This window comes from Gopherus evgoodei, chromosome 1, assembly GCF_007399415.2.
Source record: "Gopherus evgoodei ecotype Sinaloan lineage chromosome 1, rGopEvg1_v1.p, whole genome shotgun sequence".
Taxonomy (NCBI): Eukaryota; Metazoa; Chordata; order Testudines; family Testudinidae; genus Gopherus; species Gopherus evgoodei.
The window spans coordinates 195,689,420-195,711,241 of NC_044322.1; the positions used below are offsets into that span (position 1 = coordinate 195,689,420).

The 21,822-nt window shown below is 44.7% G+C and overlaps 1 protein-coding gene across 4 annotated transcripts in view; it reads right to left on the bottom strand.

Moving 5' to 3' along the window:
* Nucleotides 1-21,822, bottom strand: part of LOC115660392 (OX-2 membrane glycoprotein-like) — a 47,420-nt gene that overhangs the window by 11,360 nt on the left and 14,238 nt on the right. Inside the window, exons 4-9 of one of the 4 annotated variants that reach the window (XM_030581784.1) lie at nucleotides 18,378-18,492; nucleotides 17,142-17,218; nucleotides 15,827-16,153; nucleotides 14,901-15,177; nucleotides 12,752-12,862; nucleotides 12,028-12,390 (exon numbers count right to left, since the gene is read on the bottom strand). In XM_030581784.1, the coding sequence (XP_030437644.1) occupies nucleotides 12,309-12,390; nucleotides 12,752-12,862; nucleotides 14,901-15,177; nucleotides 15,827-16,153; nucleotides 17,142-17,199 (855 nt within the window). In that variant the 5' untranslated portion in view covers nucleotides 17,200-17,218; nucleotides 18,378-18,492 and the 3' untranslated portion in view covers nucleotides 12,028-12,308. Of the gene's footprint in view, nucleotides 1-12,027; nucleotides 12,391-12,751; nucleotides 12,863-14,900; nucleotides 15,178-15,826; nucleotides 16,154-17,141; nucleotides 17,219-18,377; nucleotides 18,493-21,822 lie in introns of those variants that run through there. The other 3 variants (XM_030581779.1, XM_030581804.1, XM_030581794.1) reach the window with 3 other exon arrangements.

Genomic DNA, 21,822 nt, shown 5'->3' on the forward strand with positions numbered 1-21,822 from the left:
GGCCTCCTATAAACTAGCCAACATTGAAATAAAAAGAGAAAAATGTGGGTGAATACGGGCCTTTTTAAGTGAGAGAACTATACAAGTCAAAGTGGAGACAGCTTTATAAAAAATCTACAAGCTTCCAAATGGCACTCTACAGGAGACTATTTTATTAACTCTACTGTGTTTTCCATTATGATAAATGACCTCCCAGAAAGTGTGCAGATGGAAATAGGTATTTCCCTTTTTGCAGATGTCTATGTTTTATGCTTAGTTCCTATAAGACAAAGTAACCAAGGAAAAGAGGAACTTCAGGGAAATGATTGGGGATGTAAATTCACTGGCAAAAACTAAGGACATGCCTTTAACCAGGAAGAAAATTAATGAAGACTGGAACTTATTTCTTTATGGTGAAAAAATTCAGATAGTTCAAAAGTTTGTTTCTAGGAAGAGAGTTTAATAATAAATTAAGTTGTAAAGGTCACATAGATAATATATAAAAGTGTAAAAGTAGGATGAACTTACTTAAAAATGTAGCTGGAAACAAATGGGGTGCAGATAAGATGGTACTGATGATGATGTATAGAGCAAGATCAGTTTTACACTACAAAAGCCAACCTTTTGGTTCAGCCTCAAAAACAACTCTTAGAAACTTGGAACTGCTCCGGGCCCAAGCTCTGCAATTGTCTTGTTGTGCAATGAGACCACCACCACTGTAGATACCCACTGGAGACGCACCTGTAAATCTAAGGATGGAACTGTTAGCTCTAAGCTTTTGGGCAAAGGTAAAAGGGAACCATGAAAACACAAGTGCACAACAGGTTTATGAGAATTGCTGGGAGCTTAGTAGACAAAATTATATGGATCGCCACTGATTTCCTCAGACTATCAGGAGATACGTAGAAAAGAAAAATTTTTAGTCATGGGAAATCAAATTACAGCTGGAAAGTTATCTCTCCCTTCCCCCCATTAGTGGTTTTGGAATTGTATGAAAAATTTGAGGGAAGAAAAACCCTCACACATTATGGACAATGAAATTTCTGAATTTATTTATGAAACATGCGGCCAGCTTTGCCAAATCCATACAGATGGATCAAAAGATGACAGAACAGAGAGTGGGAGCAGCCTTCTATGTTCCCAGTCTTGAAATCCAGAAATCTAAAATGTTATCAAATTATGTTACCGTTCTGACGGTGAACTGATGGGAATAATGTTGGCACTAATCTGCATAAGAGATGTGCAACCAGCTGCAGGTTTAATTTTATCTTATTCCTTGTCAGGCATTATGGCAATCAGAACAGGGACTTCGGAAAGCAGACGTGACATAATAAGTGAAATAATGTTCCTAACATCAGAAATAATACAATGAAGTACTGGTGTAACAGTTGCATGGATTCTGGCACATATTGGAATATCTGGATTTGAGAGGGCTGACAGAGCAGCAAAACAAGCTCGAAAAATGAGGAGGTGGATATTAAGATACCATTAAGTAGACAAGAATGTACAAGAACAGTCATGAAGGAGCTTGCAAAGGAATGGCAAGAACTATGGACTAAGGAAACAAAAGGATGAAGAATGATGTATGCTCAAAAATCAAAGACAATACTATACTCCACATTAATCATAGAAACAGCAAAGTAGTCATTTTTAGAGTGTTAGCAGGTCTTTGTGCCTTAAATGATACATTAAACTTATTAAAAAGACAAAGATGGGTTAGGTAAAGCATGCAAAACCAGTGAAACTGTTGATCATCTTCTATGGCATTGTGGACAATATTCTATAGTGTCATAAACAGATAAGAAAAGTTAATAGCACAGAAGTATTTTATATGTTTTTGACTGTAAAGAGTTAACAAGTTCAGTAAGCCTGGCTGTCACCTGGCCAGAGGACCAATCAGAGGACAGGATACTTTCAAATCTTGAGGGAGGGAAGTTTTTGTGCTGTGCTATTAGTTTTGGTTGTTGTTCACTCTGGGGGCTCAGAGGGAGCAGATGTGCAACCAGATTTCTCTCCATTCTCCCTGATACAGTTTCTTATAGATCCAGAATAGTGAGTACGAGGTAGATAAAGCAAGTTAGGCTTATGTTTGTTTTCTTTATTTGCAAATGTGTATTTGGCTGAAAGGAGTTCAAATTGGTATTTTGCTGAAAGGATTTTAATTTGTACTTGTATACTTAGGCTGGGAGGGTATTCCCAGTGTCTATAGCTGAAAGACCCTGTACCTATTCCATTTTTTTAAATTTACCAAGATAATTTTTACTGTTTTTTCTTTCTTTAATTAAAAGCTTTTCTTGTTTAAGAACCTGATTGTTTTTTTTTATTCTGGTGAGACCCCAGGGGACTGGGTCTGGATTCACCAGGGAATTGGTGGGGGGGAAGGGGGAGAGAGGCTAATTTTTCTCTGTGTCAGGATTACTTTCTTTCTCAGGAAGAGTCTGGGAGGGGGAAAGAGAAGGAGGGAGGAAGGTGAATTGTCCTCTCTGTTTTGTGATTCAAGGAGTTTGAATCACAGTGATCTTTCAGGGTAACCCAGGGAGGGGAAGTCTGGGAGAGGTAACGGTGGGGGAAAAGGTTTGCTTTCCTTGTGTTAAGATCCAGAGGGACTGGGTCTTGGGGGTCCCCGGGCAAGGTTTTGGGGGGACCAGAGTGTACCAGGCACTGGAATTCCTGGTTGGTGGCAGCGCTACAGGTTCTAAGCTGGTAATTGAGCTTAGAGGAATTCATGCTGGTACCCCATCTTTTGGATGCTAAGGTTCAGAGTGGGGAATTGTACCATGACATATGGAAAGAAAGGTTCTTTATAATAATAGAACAGGCTTGGAATCAAATCTTTTTCTCTAAAGAGACTAGGGAGAATGTCAGGTAAATGGAACAATAAACACAAAAGCAGCCTTGCTGTGTTTCCTTAAGGATATTGGACTGAGTGAAAGGATGTTTAAAAAAAATGGCTAAAAGTTCATTTTTAGCCATTTTTTTAAAACATCCTTTCACTCAGTCCAATATCCTTAAGGAAACACAGCAAGGCTGCTTTTGTGTTTATTGTTCCATAACCTCACATGATGAGGCTGCTGCGCCAAAACACAAGACAAAGTTAGGGGGAGGGGAGCAGTTGAGCTGGGTTGTGGCTGGAGAGCTGATCCCCAGGAGTGGCACTAACTCCTGTGTGGAGCCTCTGGAATGAGGGAGGCAGTCCTGGGAGCTGAAGAGGAGCCCAAGAGGGATGGAAAGCCTGGAGAGATATGAAAGATACTACTGTAGTGTTTCCTTTTGTTTGTAGTTCTGAGCTCTACTGAAAGGCCCAAGGATAAGTTCTGAGATCTGCTGTTCTGCAGAAGACAAGTGTGATTATGTTAAGTTCTGTTTGATTTTAGAAGGACTTCGCTGAGGACCCAAGCAAAGCTAGGTAAAGGGACTTTGCAGAGATCAGCCAGCTTACAGCATGACTTAGATATCCTGAAAGGGGACTGAACTTTAAGGGTGGCCTGTGCAGACGGTCTGCAGAACCAGGTTGCCTGACAAACAGAGCACTAAAGTGGGAAGAGTCCCTACAATGATGCCTGCATCCTGACCCAAGGGGGAGCTCTGGTGGAGAGCATGCCTCACGACAATGCTGTTTCAATGAAGCTGAAACATTTTGCAGAGACACATCTGGTTCAATGAAGTTTTGCTGGGAAGACATTTTGAGAGAGATGCACACAACCTCTTTGACACTCTGCAGCCTGGGAACTAGGGCACTGGCCTGGGATGTGGTAGACCTCGCTTTAAGTCCCGGCTCTGCCTGGTTCAGAGTGAACTACAATGAAAAATTCTCATCTGAATGAGACAAAGTAACTTGAACATGGTTCTCCTGCATCCCAAGCCAGTACCTTGTCCTCCAGGACAAATGGAAAGACACTTAGGGAGCTCAGGTTTCAATCCTAGAAAGGTAAATAGGTAGGTAGAGAGAAAATTCAGTTTTCACAAAAACATTTGAAATGATTTGTCCATGTGAAACAAAAACGGGGATAGTAGGGTGCCGGGAGGGCCTCCCGCAGCAAGTAAGAGTGTGTGTGCAGGGGAACCACTCTCCGCCCCAGCTCACCTCTCCTCTGCCTTCTCCCCTGAACATGCCACCCCCGCTATAATTCTCCTCCCCTCCCAGCCTTGCCGCACCAAACAGCTGATTGGCACGGCAAGCCTGGGAGGTGGGAGAAGTGGAGCGGTGTCAGCATGCTCAGGGGAGAAGGCGGAGCAGAGGTGAGCTGGGGTGGGGAGCTGCCGCCGGGGGGGCTGCCCAGACGGAGCGTGGGCGGGGAGCTGCTGTGGGGGGGATACTGCAGGACTGGGAGCTGTGGAAGGTGGGGCAGGGAGCTGCTGCAGGGAGGGCACCCTGGCTCCACCCCAACCCCGCCTCTTCCTGCCCTCGCTCTGCTCCAGCCCTGCCCCACTCCCCTGAAGACTGCAGCCAGGCCTGACCCTGCACTCACCGCATAGTAAACGAGCAACTTAACCCCAGCCTGCTCCACTCCCCTGGCTCCCAGCCGCGCCGTCAGCAAGTGCTGAGGGGTGGGTTCCCCCTCCCTCCAAGCCTGGGAGCCAGGGAAGCAGAGCAGGCTGGGGCCCCAGGCCTCCATGGGGGACAGGGGAAGCGGGGGCTGGCTACTTCCTGTGGGAAGTGGAGTGACCCGGCCCCAGCCTGCTCCCCTCCCCTGGCTCCCAGGCTTGGGGGGGAGGGAGAAACCACCCCCACACACTCACCAGCAGCACAGCTGGGAGCCAGGGGAGCGGAGCAGGCTGGGGCCGGGTCACTCCACTCCCACAGGCAGTAGCCAGCTCCCATCCCCCACGGAGGCCTGGGGCCAGCCCCCCCCTCCTGTGGAGGCCTTGGGTGGGGCCCCACACAGCCCTCCCATGGAGGCCTGGGGCTCCATACACCACCCCCATCCCGTGGGCGGGGGCTGCATAGGGCACCAAAATAGCTAGGGACAGCCCTGGCTCCCCGGGCTGGAGTGGGGGGTGTAAGGTGGAAGTTTTGCCTTGGGCGTGAAATATCCTTGCACTGGCCCGGTATAGTCTGAACATAAAAGATTACTGTGGGTAGTTCCATAGTTCTTCCTGACATTACCCGAGCTCAAACTTTCTCTATTAACTAAACAGAGCAATGATTCCCCCACCACCCACCCTCCCAAATGGCCTATGCTGCAAACAGCCTGAGATTTCAAAAAAATCTACCAGTGTCATTTCTGCCTGTCCCACCGTCAGCAGCAATACAGATTCTGCAATCAGGACTTAGCTAACACGTCTCTTGATGATAGAAGAGGCTAAAGAGAATCCTGCTCATGCTGTCTCTGCAGTATTGGCTCCGCAGGACTCATGGCAGTGCAAACTGCTTTGCGCCAATTGAGTTAGTAGATGTGACTTCATGACACTCCCCTGAGTGTCAGCTGGCCTGGTGAGTGACAATGTGCTGTTATTAACTATTTTTCTGATTATGTCTGCATTTTAATCAATTTGGGGTAAGCAAAAAGCAACCAATACAGTGCAGACTTTTTATACACCATCTTAAATGACTGACCCTCCAACTCAAATGGGAATTAATTTAAGAAAATTGTCTACCAAATAACTCTCGGGGGAGCGGGGGGGAATCATACACAAGACAGAGTCTCTCAGCAGTTATCAGTAAATAGATAAAAACAATTAGAAAACCAGATGCTGGAAAGTGAAAAAGAGAGATTAGAGTGAGCAAGTTTTGGAGAGTATTTTACAGCATAACATAAACAGTGAGGCCTTCAACGAATCTGATGTGTATTAAAAGGATGGGAAACACGTTTCCTCAGTTTTTCCCTCACAGCAAGGAATAGTACAGGATGATTACAGTGACTTTTAGACAAAGTACTGCGGTGCAGAGGACTTTACTCTAAGTTTTCCGGACTAACAAAAGTACAACTGAACGTGTTCTATAAAATTATTTGTATGTAAGGAAAAGTGGGAAATTAATAGACTGGTCCAGACTGGACTGAGTAAGTTAAAAGAACTGAGGTAAAGGGCCCTTCCAGACTTCTGGGAGGGTCTCATACTGGCATAACAATGAGCTGACAGATTTTAGAAATGGGAGGAAATATGTACATCTGAAACCATCAAAATGTACTTTGGTTAATGTTACTGGGACTAAGTTACTGACAAACGCTGGAGTATGGGACTCTATGCTTCTCTGTCTTCCACTCTTTCACCTCAAACTCCAACAATGAACTTCTGGCACACACAAGCCTCTTCTGGGCTAGTAGCATAAAAATATTCTGTGTTATTTCTGTCAGGACACAAGATCCAAACACAGCAGTGCAAACATGGTGAGTGTGTAAAGGGAGGTCTGTCAAACCAAATTTGCACTGAGTTGAGCAAACATTTAGGTGAAGAGAGTGATATTCACCTCAGGAGCACTAAGCTCCAGCTGCTGCTAACAATTTCAGAAGCCATATGTGCAAAGCTCACTTGCAGGCCTTTGCATTTCAAGCAGTGTCTCCAGAGTGTAGCAGGGTGATCACCCGCTCCAACCTGGAAGGGGTTGGAAAAGCCCTGCAGAGGGCAAGGTAAAACCCTGGCTGACTGAGGGAAGCGGCTGCAGCTGGGGCTATGCCCCAAACTGAGGAACAGGGCTTTATAAGAAGGCCAGGGAAGCCAGGAGCAAACACTCTCCCTCTGCCTGTAGAGGGAGAAAGGCCTGGCTGCTTAAATGCTAGAGACAAGGTACCTAGAGTGGAGCAGGGCTGGGGAAAGGCAGAGGAGCTGGGGAGCTCCAGGCTGCAGCCTTGATAAAGGCCAGGACAGGTACTAGGTCTATAGAGGGGTAGCCAAGGGTAGGCAAAGGCAGCAGGTCCAAACCCCTCTTTCCCAGTGATGAGTGGCGTGTACCCTGCAGTCTGCCCCAGGGAGCGGGGACTAGGTGGAGACTGGGCAGTAGTCAAAACTGAGGCAAAGTGGAGATAGTGGGTTAGGGGTTTCCCAGGGAGGGGATACCCAGATTGGTGGGGTACTAGCAGGGGGCAGCACCCCAGTTAAAGGGGCACTGGGGTCCAGGGAGGGACACAGGGGCTAGAAGACAGGCAGATCATGGGCCAGTAGGGGGTGGTGAGCTAATTCCTGAGGACAACCAGCAGGAGGCACCGCAGGGGTGAGTCCCGCACCCCTACAAGAGACAAGTGCAAGTTGTCCATATACCCAAATCTCAGACTATTCAAAGGCAATTGCATTCTGCTCTCAGCCTCTCTCTGGGTGCGTTTTTCACCATCCATTTCACCACTGTTGTAAGAGGACACAACTCGGCTAGTTTCAGTGGAGTTGCACTAATTTATCAACTGGGATATTTTGACGTAAAGATTCATTCTGATATATTTTTATTGGAAAAAATATAATCTTGTTTGTTTCATCAAATCTTTTCTCAAGAAGGAAAAATATTTTGGCTGCTTAGTGTTGTTTGTGTGGAGGAAGAGATTTCTCTCTCCTTGCCAGGCAGATTCTTTTTTTTTCCCTGGGCAAAAGTCAACTTCCAAATTCTACAGCTTGTGCCCATCAAATCTTTTCAGAAACTACATCTTCTCTTCTATTTGTTTATAAATTAATTTATATTAATTATACACTTTTGCTCTGATTCAGATGTTGTTAGAATTAGCTACATTAGAAGCTAGGGCTGGGCTCTTACATTTTAAGGCAACATAAGGAATGCATACCTTTTTGTAATTTTAAATATTCAGGAGCTAATAAAAATGCACAAATATAAGGTATGGGTTGATAGGAGCAAGTGTATGTAGGAAGGGATGGAAACAAAGAAACCATGAAATCAGGCAGCTTTACTAAGTATTAGGCCTGGGAAATTAGGTGAGGCAGTGGGGTTGCAAACAGCTGTTCAGTGGGGAGGCCTGGTCTCCCAGTGCTGGAGCCTACCTCTTCTCCTGCCAACCACTGCCCCTCCTGCACACTTGAAAAGGGGAGAAAAGCAGGACTAAATAGGATCTGTGCTCTGACAAACTGTGTGCTCTGCCTTAGTGTAAGGTTTCAGAGTAGCAGCCATGTTAGTCTGTATCCACAAAAAGAACAGGAGTACTTGTGGCACCTTAGAGACTTAACAAATTTATTTGAGCATAAGCTTTTGTGGGCTACAGCCCACTTCATCAGATGCATAAAATGGAACATGTAGTAAGAAGATATATATACATACAGAGAACATGAAAAGGTGGAAGTTGCCATACCAACTCTAAGAGGCTGATTAATTAAGATGAGCTATTATCAGCAGGAGAAAAAAAGTTTGTAGTGATAATCAAGATGGCCCATTTCGGACAGTTGACAAGAAGGTGTGAGGATACTAAACACAGGGAAATAGGTTCAATTTGTGTAATGACCCAGCCACTCCCAGTCTCTACGCAAGCCCAAGTTAATGGTATCTAGTTTGCAAATTAATTCCAGTTCAGCAGTTTCTCATTGGAGTCTAGTATCAGAGGGGTAGCCGTGTTAGTCTGGATCTGCAAAAGCAGTAAAGAATCCTGTGGCACCTTACAGACTAACAGACGTTTTGGAGCATGAGCTTTCGTGGGTGAATACCCACTTCGTCGAGAGTGGGGGATCGTCTTTCAGGATAGGTTGTAGATCTTTGACGATCATTGGAAAGGTTTTAGTTGGGAGCTGAAGGTGACAGCTAGTGGTGTTCTGTTATTTTCTTTGTTGGGCCTGTCCTGTAGCAGGTTACTTTTGGGTACTCTTCTGGCTCTGTCAATCTGTTTTTTTCACTTCAGCAGGTGGGTACTGTAGTTTTAAGAATGCTTGATAGAGATCTTGTAGATGTTTGTCTCTGTCTGAGGGATTGGAGCAAATGTGGTTGTATCTTAGACCTTGGCTGTAGACAATGGATCATGTGGTGTGTCCTGGATGGAAGCTGGAGACATGTAGGTAAGTATAGTGGTCAGTAGGTTTCCAGTATAGGATGGTGTTTATGTGACCCATCACTTATTAGCACAGTAGTATCCAGGAAATGGAGAGCTTGTGTGGATTTGTCCAGGCTGAGGTTGATAGTAAGATGGAAAGTGTTGAAATCATGGTGGAATGCTTCAAGGGCTTCTTTTTTATGGGTCCAGATGATGATGATGATGTCATCAATGTAGCGCAAGTAGAGTAGGAGTGTTAGGGGACGAGAGCTAAGGAAGTGTTGTTCTAAAGTCAGCCATAAAAATGTTGGCATACTGTGGAGACATGCGGGTACCCATAGCAGTGATGCTGACTTGAAGGTATATATTGTCCCCAAATGTGAAATAGTTGTGGATGAGGACAAAGTTACAAAGTTCAGCCACCAGGTTTGTCATGACATTATTGGGGATATGGTTCCTGATGGCTTGTAGTCCATCTTTGTGTGGAATGTTGGTGTAGAGGGCTTTTACATCCATAGTGGCCAGGATGGTGTTTTCTGGAAGATTACTGATGGACTGTAGTTTCCTCAGGAAGTCAGTGGTGTCTCAAAGATAGCTGAGAGTGCTCGTAGCATAGGGCCTGAGGAGAGAGTCCACATAGCCAGACAATTCTGCTGTTAGGGTGCCAATGCCTGGGATGATGGGGCATCCAGGATATCCAGGTTTATGGATCTTGGGTAGCAAATAGAATACCCTTGGTCGGGGTTCTAGGCATGTGACTGTACAGATCTGTTCCTGTGCTTTTTCAGGGAGTTTCTCGAGCAGATGGTGTAGTTTCTTTTGGTAATTCTCAGTGGGATCAGAGGATAATGGCCTGTAGAATGTGGAGTTAAGAGAGCTGCCTAGCAGCCTCCTGTTCATTTTCCAACTTATTCATGATGATGACAGCACCTCCTTTGTCGACCTTTCTGATTATGATGTCAGAGTTGTTCCTGAAGCTGTTGATGGCATTGTGTTCAGCACGGCTGAGATTATGGGGCAAGTGATGCTGGTTTTCCACAATTTCAGCCCATGCACATTGATGGAAGCAATCTATGTAGAAGTCCAGTCTGTCGTTTTGACCTTCAGGAGGAGTCCACACTGAATCCTTCTTTTTGTAGTGCTGATAGGAAGGATTCTGTGGGTTAGTATCAGGGTCACCCAGAGGGGAGGGCAAGTGGGGCAATTTGCCCCAGACCTTGAGCCCTGCAGGGCTCCCACAAGAGTTTTTCAGAGGTCCTGGAGCGAGGGCCTTCATTTTCTCTGGGGGCCCCGGAAAACTCTCGCGGGGCCTGGGCCACCAGAGCTTCTTCCGCTCCGGGTCTTGTGATGTGGAGAAGGAGGGCCAGAGAGGACCTGTGCTCCGATGAATCCCATGCTCATCAGAGAAGACTTAAACTACTTTTGACATCTCCGACTCAAAGAATATTTCCAACACATCTCTGAACAAAATACTAACCAAGGCCGCCCAGAGGACTCAGGGGGCCTGGGGACTTTGGTGGGGGGCTCCTGCTTCGGCAGTAATTCAGCGACGGGAGGTCCTTCTGCTCCAGGACCCGCCGCTGAAGTGCCCCGAAGACCTGCGGCGGGGGCCCCTGCCGCCGAATTGCTGCCGAAGACCCATCACTTCGGCGGCAGGTCCCGGGGCAGAAGGACCCCCCGCCGCCGAATTACTGCCGAAGCAGGAGCCCCCCACCAAAGTCCCCAGGCCCCCTGAGTCCTCTGGGCGGCCTTGGTTAGTATTTTGTTCAGAGATGTGTTGGAAATATTCTTTGAGTCGGAGATGTCAAAAGTAGTTTAAGTCTTCTCTGATGAGCATGGGATTCATCGGAGCACAGGTCCTCTCTGGCCCTCCTTCTCCACATCACAATCTCCCTAACCTCTTGTCTGCCACACACAGCATCACATCCCCCCTCCATTCCCTGTAACACCTAGAAGTGGTAAAGCTTCTGTGTTACCCAAGGAAGATGGAAATGGTCTGTCTCGCCCTGGTCTGGAGTGGGAGAGTAACGTGAGCAGAGCAGCCAGAAACTTGTCAGTTCTCCTGGCTTTTCTTTGCAGATTTAAATTAGGTTATGACTAACAGTGGAATAATTCCTGTGTATAATCTGAAAAATGTCTTATTTCCGACATATTGTGATAATGTCTGGGCATGAGAAGTTGTGTTGACTACGGGTCTTTAGCCAGCGAGATTCCAAGAAAGTGAGAATTTCAACAAAAGTTTTACAAAGAAGTGTTTTAAAATGTTTCCCCTGGCAAAGTCTGTCCATGTTTTACTGGCGGAGGGGGAGAAGGAAAATTGAATTTTCCTTTGAAGAATTATTGTGTTTATTTGAGAGATTAAGTTCATTTATTAGAGTGTGAAGTAGAGGAAATTTAACCTTAGGAGGGAATGCCCATAACCACCACAACATAGCACTTGCCTGCACTTATCAAACAGAAATAGATTTTGCTTGTGAATTCTTTGCACAAGAGCTAATGTACAAAACCTGCACAGAACAATGGAGCCAGAATCAGCTCTCACCAAGACTTCCACTTGTCCATCTTGTTGCAAAGTGCTGAGAGTTAGAGAATGATACAATTTAAATTGGGTAGAGGAGGTTGTTTATTTTTCATTCTTTATGGGACCATAACAAGATTGTGAGTGCTCTACATCAGTTAAAAGAAGCCAAGGACTATGTTAGGGAATCTGATAGTAGTTAAAATGCAACTGGTTTCATTTTTGGAAACTTTCTCCTCAGTGAAGTACTCACCCAGATGGTTGTGATTTATGCAGCCAATGTACCGGCAGCAATTATAGAATCACTCAAAAGTAAATATTATAGAGTCTTGGCTCTGGACAGAGAATAGAAAAGTTCCAAGAAAGTTCTTCATGATGGTAAGTCAAAATATCAGTGCAAAACAAGCCTCTGAATATTCAGCATGTGTGTTTGGTTTGAAGGCATGCGGAAGTTTGGAAGTGCATTAACAGATTAAAGTCAGAAACATAATTATCATCCACTAGTCTGACATCTTCTACAACACACTCCTAAGAATTTCTCCCCATGATTCCTAGAGCTCAGTGTGATGCTCTCTCCATGCACAGCTCTCTCCCTTAACAGGTTCTACCTCTCCCCTCCCCATCCTCCCTGCCTCTTCTGTGCTATTTGCTTATCTAGACTAGAGTTAATTAAGGTCTGTTGACCTGCTACCGATCCTTTGTCAGGTTATCACATGCATGAGGTGACTGGGATGGTCCATTTCTCTCTGTATTATCTTTAGGGAGCAGCCTTGTAGGCCAGTTCCTCCTTAATCCAACTACAAAGACACTCAGTAACTCTTCCATCCTATCCTACTGCTTTCTCTTTAAAATGCAAAAGAGCACTGTGATCAGGTAAGATCCCTTCTTCTGATGGGGTCTGGGAGTGGAGTCATTGTTTATAAATGGGTGAAGAAGTCAGCTGTTTCCTTCCTGAAAATCCTCTCTGAGGAGACTTCGATTGGACTCCTGTGTGAAACCCTGTAAAGCCAATAGAGACGGGAAGGGTACCTGATCTGCACAGTCATAACTCTGAAAGTGAGATTCAGACATTATGCTTTGCTGTGACTTTAACCTAACTCCGCTAATCTGGAGTTAACTGAAATGATATGCAGTAGTGTATTATCCTTTCCAAAAGAATATCAGACAAATAGCATCCAAAATTATAAGGAATTGAAGCAATCTCTAATAAACTTGGAAATGCACTTGTCTCGTATGGTACCACCACGTACACCTCAGCAGGCAGAATTTCTCCTATGCAACTGCCATTTTACAAGTGCTTAATACCACCTGTATGGAATCCACAATCAGCTACTGGCTTCCACTTGAAAGAGTGACTCACCGCTTTGCTTTTTCCTGCGCCTTCTCCAGCACACCACAGTCAGAACCAACACAACGAACACTATGAGTAGGACCACTGTGGCCAGGAACCACGGAACTGAAAACCACCGCCCTGTGGGAAATAAAATAAAACAAAGGAACTTCAGATACATGGGAGAGTGTAGAGGGCAAATGGGGAACTGGGCGAAGGTGGGCTCTTTCCAAGTTCTATTTAGGTCATCACTAGAGTTGTTCAGAGCAGAAATTGGCTGAGTAAATTTATCTTTGACAACACACATGTCAAAATACCTGTGGTGCCCATCTTCACCATTTATTTCCCCCCTATTCTGTTTCCAGATCCTTTGGGAAATCAGAAAACATTTTGTCAAGCTAACAAGGTGTAACCAGAATCATTCCCAGCAAAGAAAACCTACTGGTTTCCATCTCTGTCTCTCCATGTCTGTCATGATGATTGGTAGATAAATAAGCAGGGCCTTGAGTATTCAGAAGCCACAATATTTTTTGAAGAATCCTACCCAACAAGTCCCCCATACCGCAAACTGTATTCCAGAGTCCAAGTTTTCATTCATAAAAGAAACATGCATTTCTTCTGATTTAACATTTCTATTGTAGTTGCAAAGGTTAAATTAACCTTCAAAATATGAATTGAGTGCATGTAATGATCCCTGCAAGCAGGCTTAAACAATAGTTCAAACACATATAAACTGCTTTCCTTCATCTCAAGGTGGAATTAGCACCGGATCCCCAATGACGACAATTTAAGGGCTTGATCCAATTCTCATCTAAGTTAATGGAAAGACTCTCACTGACTTCAATGAGAATTGGATCAAGCCGAAAATGTCCATAGCGTCAATAAGAGCTGGTTGAATTTTTTCACCTGAAATTGTTTTTCTTTGAAAAATTGCAGGTTTGTCCAAATTGACACATTTTGCGAAAACAGTTTGATTTCAAGTACCTTTTTTATTTTTCAACAAAAACAATTAAAAATCAAACTAACATTGTTTTCTTTTCAAAACTGAAATTTTCACCTCTTTTCAAAAACCTAAACCAAGGGTTCAATTCCAGATGAAATTAAAATTTTCATTTTGAATTTTTTCAATAAAAATATTAAAAATCCAATTTTCAGTGGAAAATTTTGACCAGTCCTGGTTGTCAACCATTTGTGCTAAAAAGATCATTAAAAAAATCATACAGCCTAATGGATTCAATCCACAGTCCCAAACTGCTTTGCACACCTTCCCAGGTGCTATAAAATTGGAAGGATTGTCTTACAGTCAAGGCACCAAATCTACTGTAATTCAGGCCACGTGGGTTTCATTACCATTTCTGTCACAGGCTTCTTGTGTGACCGTGGACAAGTAACTGAAGACTGAATGCTCAAAAGGAATCAGGCTCCTAATTTCTATTTAAATCAGCGGAAATTAATCAATGGAAGGAACCTAACTCCTTTTGAGTATTCAGCCCTTAATTTTTTAATGTTTCCTTTTTCGCTCTATAACAACTGGGCTAATAATACTTCTCTACCTCACCAGGATGCTGGCAGGACAAATTAATTAACACGGTGATGTGCTCGAATACTATAGTGATGAATCTAAAAATACCTATAAAAATTGATCCTCAAATGTCTCCCTCCCAGCTACCCAAAACACAAGTCTCCACTGACAACTTTTACATCGTTGTATTGGCAGTAAAAAAAAGTTGGTGTCACACTGAAAGTTTAGGCGCAGAGAGCACTTCACTGAATTCATTACTAAAATAAACAACAAGTGATACTGTACTGAATGAATTATTCATTCTCATATTTAAGTCAATAAAAACTCTATATAGAATTTTCAGCCTGAGGCATGGGTTTGTCACAGAAACCATGGGGCCTTGTTCCAGAAAGCATACAGAGCTCTCTAATTCCCCACCCCCTGCCTCTAGAGCACATAGTGAAAGACTACCGTCCCCTGCACCAAACCCCAATGCAGTGCTGAACTCAGAGTAGGATCCTCTCTCTTTCTCCCTTCCCACCACACAAACGTTTGCCTCAACTCTTTCTTGGAAGTCTGTTTCCCGTTATTTCCCCCATCCAAAAATGGGGCTGAAGATATGTAGTACAAAATCTTGCAGCCAAGAAAAAATTACCACTGGTCATGTATATCACTCACTGACCATCTTTCACTTTCACACTGTAATCTCTGTCTCTCTCCATGTGCTGTACTCTGCAGATCAGCAATTGTCCAGCCAGGCTTGTAGAACTGTTGACATAGAGTTTGCTGATGACAGACACTGTTCCATTGGGGTGCGTGATCACCTCTTCAGTCTTTTCACTCTCAACTTTTGGCACAATCCAGGAGATCACAGGACGAGGCCAGGCAGTAGCAGAACAAGTGGCTGTCAAGTTACCTTCAGAGACGACATAATGGAGAGATCCTCTCAGCTGCTCTGAAACACACAAACACAAGGTGCTTTTGACCAAATGGAATAGCATCAAAACCAATGTACCGCACTGCATTCTGAGGCAGCCCCATAGGGAAGGAATACAAACAAGTCCCCCACCCCAGACCCTTGCTATGATTCATTCCCTATTCCCTTGTTCCCCTATACTGAAGGAAAGGATCATGGAGGCGTTAACTTATTTTGAGACCCCAGATCTGAGGGTTTCTACCAAGAGATAAATCATGTGGCCACTTGACAATGTTCTAGCTGCTACCAATAGTGCTGTGAAGTGAGGAGGCTCACACGGCCCGAGTCCTAGCCATGACTGGGAAGACCCTGCAGGGAGGAAGTTCCCCCTTCATGGGTTTTAGCCCGCACTCAGAGGACATTAAAGTAAGGACGCTCACAGTGAGAGTCTCCACATACAGTAACATGGGCCTGCAGTGAGGCAGCTCACATTGCTGAGTCCCTCTAGCAGTGACAGACAGGGTATTCTTCTAATGCAGTTCCAGCTAATACAGATATGGTACTGCTGTGGGGAAGCTCCCAGTGCTGGAGTCCTTGATGCAACTGACCAGTGAATGTTGCGAGCAAATGCTGCCGATAGAAAACACCTCCCCTTCCCTTTAGAGATTTTCCCCACAGAGAACCTCACCATAGACAGTCAAGCAGGTGTGTTGTGGGATGGCTCCGTCGGGAAAAGTATTAAAGAGGCATGTGTAACATCCGTCATCCTGGATTCTAGCTCTCCAGAGGGTAATGGCCGTATCATTTAGTGACAGGCGCGTGAAATTTAATCGACCTCGATATGTTTCAGCAATATTTACTCCTTTAGATAAACTGTATGTGGCCAAATTTTCATTCACTCCAGTATTTTTCTTCTGCCATGTAACTTGCAGAATTTCATATGATCCCATCAGGAGGCAGCTCAAGGTCACGTTGCCACCCACCTCCACCACTTTTTTCTGTGTCACTAGCTCCGCTGTAGTGATATAAAACAATACATGAAGTAGACAAATATCACCTTTGCTCATGCATAGAAATTTCTTGCTGACTTTCTGGGCCAGATAACTAGAAGGTGTCAAATGAGGCTGTTCCATTGACCTCACTGGAGCATTGTTGATTTACACCAGCTGAGGTCCTTGGCCTCCATCTTTATTAGACCATCAAAAAGGGAAAGCCACTTACTGCACCTCCTTACCGACCCCTCTATACATCTACTTCCACTTGATTAAATCTACATACGGCTTCCGGTCCTCCTAACAGATTTTTTTTTTCTAATAAGAGGTTAGAGGAAGACTGGAGAGCAAGAGAGACCCAAAGTCATTCCCACAGAGTCAGATGGAGAAAGAATCCATTTAATTATCTATGCACACAGGGAAAGAGGGAGACCGAGATTAACTGGTTTCTGAGAGCCGTGGTTCACAAAGTTATTTGCTCATGTCCCCCTTCTTTGTGTTTGTAGTAGTTTACGCCCAACCCCTGCCACACAAGTACGCATATCAATAAAAAAAATCAACATGCAACTCTCACTAAATAGTAAAAACATTAAGGCATTGATTCAAACAGAGCCATTTAAGTATATAGTAATGTAAATTTTAAGTGAGATATTGCTTACTGGCATCACACTGTTGTTACTGGTGTGATGGATGCACCTATTGTTTTTTTTGGAGAAGAGCAATTCCATCTTGGGTTGGTAATACCATGGTATGCTTACTTCTGTGCTGTGCTGCTAGCAGTGGCGTTGCTGCCTTCAGAGCTGGGTGCCTAGCCAGCAGCCACTGTCCTACAGCAGCCCAGCTCTGAAGGCAGCCAGCTCTCAGAATACATTCCGTGTCCCCCAGTTTAAGAATCTCTGACTTAGAGGACCTAGTGAGCTGTCACTTCACTTCACTGATGGAGACTCAGGAATCAGAGACCAGCCCCCACACTCCTTGTAGAAATCTGAGAGGAAATTTCATTGGTCTCACCTTCTGTCCTGCAGAGCATGATAAAGACCACACTCAAAATCAGACCTTGGTAAGTCATCGGAGATCTGTTCCTTTACCTGGAGATGCAAGAGAGATTTGATACATGAAGTTATGGGCTTAACAGTAGATCTATTTCCAGTGATAATGCTCCCATTTATGGAGCCATCACAAGACTGCTTTTGGGTGTGACAGGAACACATTTGCAAACTGCAGAGAAAGTCCATTCTAAAAGCTCCATTACACTACCAAATGTGATTGAGGTGTAGGAGCGGGAAAGTTACCTCAAGTTAAATCTCTTTCCTCCCATCCACCCTCCAAGTTCCACATTTAGAGCTAGAATTTCAAACAGCCTCTAAGGATGTGTAACCCACACACCTTCTGGGTGTGATGTTCCGTTCCATCTAATGACACTGAGACCACTTAAAGAGAGAGCAATTAATAAGTCTGCTCTACAGCCTTAGCTAACAGCTCATGCGGGAGAGGCTCATGCACCAAGCTCCAGAGATCCCTGGTTCAATTCTACCTGCCAGTTGCACCCCAAAAGCTTTTGTACATGTAAAATAGGCATTTTCTCATGTAAATCATGTTTGTGCACCTAGCACCTGTATGCATGGAAAATCGGTGTGCCCAGTTTTAATATTGGCATTTGGAGGCTTAGAAACATGAATAGAAATACCAAGGATGGAGACAAATAGATTCAGGAGATTTAGGACGTTGCTGGCATGTTTAGTTGTTTTCTTATGATAATTTTATCTACTAGGATACAATTATTGTCCATGAGTTACTCACTCTGCTGCTCAGAGCCTAAACTGACCACCAGCTGTGGATGCTGGGTACAGAAAGAAATGTCTCCTCTATGTCCAGCACAATTAGATGAGTGGCCTCTGTCACAAATATTTCTAAGACATTTGTACCTTAATGTATAAAATCTAAGAGCTATAGGGGTATTTATACTAGAGCTGGTTGATGACCAGGACACATTTTTTCATTAAATTTTCACAAAAAAGTTCATTCAGCTCTGGTTTATACCCTATGCCTGACATTGGCCACACTGGAGACAAGATACCAGACATGATGGATGAGTCTTCCTTATGCTTTCCCCCTTCAAAGACAGGGAGAAAGTAAGAGGCATACAAACACATGCACATTTTCAACAGCATTTATAGCAAAGCATCCATATATAGTATTGTAATCCCCCTTTCTTCCCTGGGTTACTCGGGAGCAGGCAACACTCACCTGTGTGCCTGGGTGCCTGATGTTGTTGACATTAAAGGAGATCCTGAGTATCCCAGTGGTGATGTTGGATAAATGGGAATCCTCTATCCGCCCCTCTGCTGCAGTCCCTTTGCTCCTAAAGGAAGTTAAAATTGGCAGTGCCTCCACTTGGTTGGCCACTGAACACATCTCCAGGAGTAAACCCCTTCAAATAGTAGTAATAATAACAATAACCACCTGTGGCATGGGTCTAACTCAGATACCAATTATAAATAATATACATCCAATATAGTTAAATTAGAGCTAATGTAATGCTGACAGACCCTGGTTGTTGGGATTGAACTAGGACCTCTGGAGCTCTCTTTCTCTCTCCATGAAAAACACTTGAACTCATCCTTAGAGGACACATATTTGGGTTTGGATTCCAAAGATGTTTTAAAATCTTTCAGCACAACCACCCCACGATGTACCGTGGGGATGGACACCTCACTGCTGACTCCAACCACATCATATGTTAACCACTGAGGGGGCCTGACTTGTTGCTGGGACCTCTTTAAGGACTGTACCATCCCTTCTTTGCCCTTTATAGGACGTGTTAATAAAGGTCCAACAGATTTGGCATCTACCAGAGAATTACCCATTGTAGAAGGAGCAACATCTGCAGCAACCTCTTTCCCTACACTTGAAGACCCAGGGGGATTGTTGCATACATCTACGCCCTCCCTAAGGACTTCTCCCACAGGAAAGAATGGAAGAGCTTCAGGATTTAAAGTGGGAGTGCTAATTGCACTTTCAGGTTGATCTGGCTCAAGTAGCAGTACAACAGGTCCAGCAGACATATATGAGGATTCATGATACTTAGATATATAGTCAGGGTAAACTCCTCAGAATCAGTCTCTGATGGGGGACCAATTATATCCATCATGGTAGAAAGGATTGGCACAGGATTAGCACCACCTATGGAGTTGGAGGAGGAACTCTCGCATGTTGAGTCTTTCATGTCAGGTTTTTCCACTAGAGTATTCAGCTGGAGTAACTTGCTCAGTTAGTCAGGGCAGGCCCTTCTTTAGGTCAGCTGTTTCATCATTAGGAATCACAGAGGTAAGAGTGCATACAGAAGCTTAGTGATGAGCTGCTAAAATCTTAACAATCGATTCCCTATAAAAAGTTCTGATTTAAGGGATGTGCCATAATATGTATTTTTTGTACCAATAGGGTTTCTATACGTCCGTATTTTCCCGGGAGGAATTTTTAAATTTTAAACTTAAGCGATTTAAGAACCTAAAAGCCTGACATCTCTGGGAAAATACAGATGTATGTTAACCCTACCTAAAGTTTTTTTTAAAAAAGATGGGCCTGAATTAGAAATGAGCTCTGTTTCACATGTGTGGGTCCCAGTCACTCCCTTGGGGTGTGCTGGGGTGACCAGATGTCCCAATTTTATAGGGACAGTCTCAATTTTTGGGTCTTTTTCTTATATAGGCTCCTATTACCCCTCACCCTCATCCCGATTTTTCACACTTGCTGTCTGGTCACCCTAGGGTGTGCACATGTGTGGGTCCCAGATGCTCCCTGCCCCCCCTCATTGAAGCAGGTGTGCAGGGTTACTGCCCTGAAAACTGCAGGGCACCAGTGGACATGGGGCTGGCTGCAGACAGGGGCCTGGGGCAGGGCTAGCTGGAGGCAGGGAGTGTGTTACAGGCTGGCTGCAACAGGGGCTGGCTATGGGCAGGTGGTGCAGACAGGGGCTGGCTGCAGACAGGAGCTGTGGCAGGGGGCAGCTGTGGGCAGGGGGGCAGGTACTCACATGGGGAGAGCAGCTGGGAGCAGCCTGAGCAACAGGATGCAGCTGGGAACATGCCAGGCAGCAGTGGGAGCCCCACGGCCAGAGGTCCAAGGAGCAGCAGCAGCAGCAACAGGGCCAGGACGCATGGCTTCTGCAGCGCAGCGCCCCCCCGGCGGCCGAGGGGGGGGATTACACATTTCCCTGCCGGAGCCCATCAAAGCTTCCCTCGCAGGGAAGCCAGTTAACAAGCGGTTCTAAAACCGCTTCTAAATTTAACAACCAGTTCATGCCAACTGGTGCAAACTGGCTCCAGCTCACCCCTGCAGAAGCTGCAGATATGCGACCGGCTTCCCGAGCATCCAATCGATCCTCCTCTTCCCTGATATCCTGTACCAGTCTGGAGAAGGAGGGGGAATTCCAAAGTGAATCCGAAAGCTGCAGCTTCAGGATTATTAGATTGCCAGGACAAGCACCCTTCAGTACTTTCTCCGTCGTCACCTGACCATTCCCTTCTTTACCAGTACCTTATGTAGTAGTTTCTCCAGACGGCAAACGTACTGTGAAAGTTTTTCACCTTCTTCTTGATATGTGGACCTGCTATGCCACAACCAAGCTCCCAAGAAAAGGAATTCAACATAAAAAGGAGACTTTTTAATATGACATTCCATCTCTGAATCCCAACAAAATACTGCTGTGTCCTGGGCCTTTCATCTTGTGCGCACAGCTTCTAATTCATTTACCGTCACTGTGACAGCTATCCCCTCTCAGCCTCCTTGTCTCACAAAGGGACATTAAATTAACATAGGGTGTGGAACACATGGAAACAATAAAGAAATACACTTATCTGGAGAGTGACCTCCTCGCCCAAGGCAAGGGTCTGCGTTTCAGGAGCAGAGAAGGAAACAGATGTGACAAGAATGATAAGAAGTGGAGCCTTACTCCAAAAAAAAAATTCTTGCATTGGAAACACAAGAAACAGTAAAAATAAGAAGTGCCCTTGTGAAAGTAGAATGAATTAAATTGTAAAAATAAGAATGGATTAAAGAAATATTGTATGTATCTTTAAGCAGAAATAAGAAATGTTGAAATACAGGTGCCAGGAAAAGAAACATTAGGCATAAACAAGGGTGCTAATGGCGAAACATTAACAGAGGATCGGTAATAGTTAGTAAGGAAATAAGATATGCATGCCTAGCCCAGGTAAACTTATCAGATTCTGCTTCCTTTGTTATCTTGTTAAGTGCTCGCCCTTTTATCTGTATAAATAAGATAGTTTGTGCCTTGCATGGTGCTCACATTATCTGGGTGTTATTGGTGGAGCGCTGCGCTAACAAAACAGAGTGGTCTGACAAATTGTGAGTCCTGATTCTAACTTTGACAATTTGGAGGTCCCACCAAGATGGCAACCGTCTTCACTAGGGCTGTGTGATTCCTGACTGTTTTTGTAGGATGACCGTGGCAGCCGGCACCTGGGCATTTGGCCCAAGCAGTCCTCCACTACAGCAGAAAGGTGCACAGCCACAGTGAGGTCTACACCATCGAACCTGTTGGTTCCCACTCTGTTCTGGTAGGGATCCCGGGATCTGACATCAGGAATCTGGTCAGGTAATTATTTCTGTGTTTTGTCCGGACTGAGGACTGTCCTGTCTCTGGGTCTATCCATCCTCTTGTGGAGTGTTT